At 42.4% G+C, this 2,122-nt stretch overlaps 1 protein-coding gene across 1 annotated transcript; it reads right to left on the reverse strand.

Annotated features, from left to right (window-relative positions):
* Nucleotides 1-15: 15 nt before the first annotated feature.
* LOC106534298 (uncharacterized) lies at nt 16-1,961 on the reverse strand. The gene is made up of 2 exons (XM_014030890.1): nt 1,014-1,961; nt 16-860 (listed from the first exon to the last, which is right to left on the reverse strand). The coding sequence occupies exons 1-2, from the start codon at nt 1,934-1,936 to the stop codon at nt 683-685; spliced, it is 1,101 nt and encodes a 366-aa protein (XP_013886344.1). The 5' UTR covers nt 1,937-1,961; the 3' UTR covers nt 16-682.
* Between the last annotated feature and the right edge of the window lie 161 nt (nt 1,962-2,122).

Below are 2,122 nucleotides of genomic sequence, written 5' to 3' on the forward strand. Positions count from 1 at the left end.
ACATGTGGACACAAATGAGATGAGGACACAGAAGAGATGAGGACACAAAAGAGATGAGGACACAGAAGAGATGAGGACACAAAAGAGATGAGGACACAGAAGAGATGAGGACACAAAAGAGATGAGGACACAGCAGAGATGAGGACACAAAAGAGAAGAGGACACAGAAGAGCCAAGGACACAACAGAGATGAGGACACAAAAGAGGTGAGGACATAACAAAGATGAGGACACAGGAGAGATGAGGACAAGAGCTGAGGACACGAAAGAAATGAGGACACTGAAGAGAAAAGGATACAGAAGAGATGTGGACATTAAAGAGAAGAGGACACAAAAGGGATGAGGACACAGGAGAGATGAGGACACTAAAGAGATGAGGACACAAAACAGATGAGGACATAAGAGATGAGGACATAAAAGGGACGAGGACACAAAAGAGAAGAGGACACAAAAGAGATGAGGACATAAAAGAGATGAGGACACAGAAGAGACAAGGACACTGAAGAGAAAAGGACACAGAAGAGATGTGGACATTAAAGAGAAGAGGACACAAAAAGTTAAGGACACAGAAGAAATGAGRACACAAAAAAGATGAGGACACAAAAGAGATGAGGACAGAAGAGATGAGGACACAAATGAGACGAGGACACAGAAGAGAAAATAATACAGAATAGATGTGGATATTAAAGATAAGAGGACACAAAAGAGATGAGGACACAAAACAGATGAGGACACAAAAGAGATGAGGACACTGAAGAGGTGTGGACACAAAAGAGGACACAAAAGAGATGAGGACAATGAAGAGAAGAGGACACTGAAGAGAAAATTATACAGAAGAGATGTGCACACAGAAGAGAAGAGGACACAAAAGAGAAGAGGACACAGAAGAGAAGAGGACACAGAGGAGCCGAGGACACAAAAGAGATGTGGACACAATAGAGATGAGGACACAGAAGAGAAGAGGACACAAAAGAGAAGACGACACAGAGGAGCTGAGGACACAAAAGAGATGAGGACACAAAACACACGAGGAGATGAAGACTCAAAAGAAATGAGGAAACAAAAGAGATGTGGACACAAAAGAGATAAGGACGCAGAAGAGATGAGGACACAAAAGAGATGAGGACACAAAAGAGAAGAGGACACAAAAGAGAAGAGGACACAGAGGAGCCGAGGACACAAAAGAGATGAGGACACTGAAGAGATGAGGACGCAAACACACAAGGAGATGAGGACTCAAAAGAAATGAGGAAACATAAGATATGAGGACACAAAAGAGATGAGGACAAAAGAGTTGAGGACATATATGAAATGAGGACACAATAGAGATGAGGACACAAAACAGATGAGGAGATGACACACAAAAAATAGGACACAAAAGAGATGTCGACACAAAAGAGATGAGGACACAGAAGAAATGAGGACACAAAAGAGATGACACATAAGAGATGAGGACACAAAACAGATGAGGACACAAAACAGATGAGGAGATGAGGACAAAAAAATGAGGACACAAAAGAGATGAGGACATGTAAGAGATGAGGACACAACAGAGATGAGGGCACAAAAGAGATGAGGACATATAAGAGATGAGGACACAATAGAGATGAGGACACAAAAGAGATGAGGACACAAAACAGATGAGGAGATGAGGACACAAAAGACATGAGGACACAAAAGAGATGTGGACACAAAAGAGATGAGGACACAAAAGAGACAAGGACATAGAAGAGATGAGGACACAAAAGACATGAGGACACAAAAGAGATGTGGACACAAAAGAGATGAGGACACAAAAGAGACAAGGACAAAGAAGAGATGAGGACACATAAGAGATGAGGACACAAAACAGATGAGGACGAGATAAATGAGGACACAAAAGAGATGAGGACACAGAAGAGATGAGGACACAAGAGAGATGGGGACACAGAAGACATGAGACCACTGAAGAGATGAGGACACAAAAGAGATGAGGACACAGAAGAGATGAGGACACAAGAGAGATGGGGACACAGAAGACATGAGACCACTGAAGAGATGAGGACACAAAAGAGATGAGGATACTGAAGAGACGAGGAAGAAATGAAGACACAAAACAGAAGAGGAGATGAGGACACAAAAGA

This window comes from Austrofundulus limnaeus, unplaced genomic scaffold (genome assembly GCF_001266775.1).
Source record: "Austrofundulus limnaeus strain Quisiro unplaced genomic scaffold, Austrofundulus_limnaeus-1.0 Scaffold1136, whole genome shotgun sequence".
NCBI classification, from domain to species: Eukaryota; Metazoa; Chordata; class Actinopteri; order Cyprinodontiformes; family Rivulidae; genus Austrofundulus; species Austrofundulus limnaeus.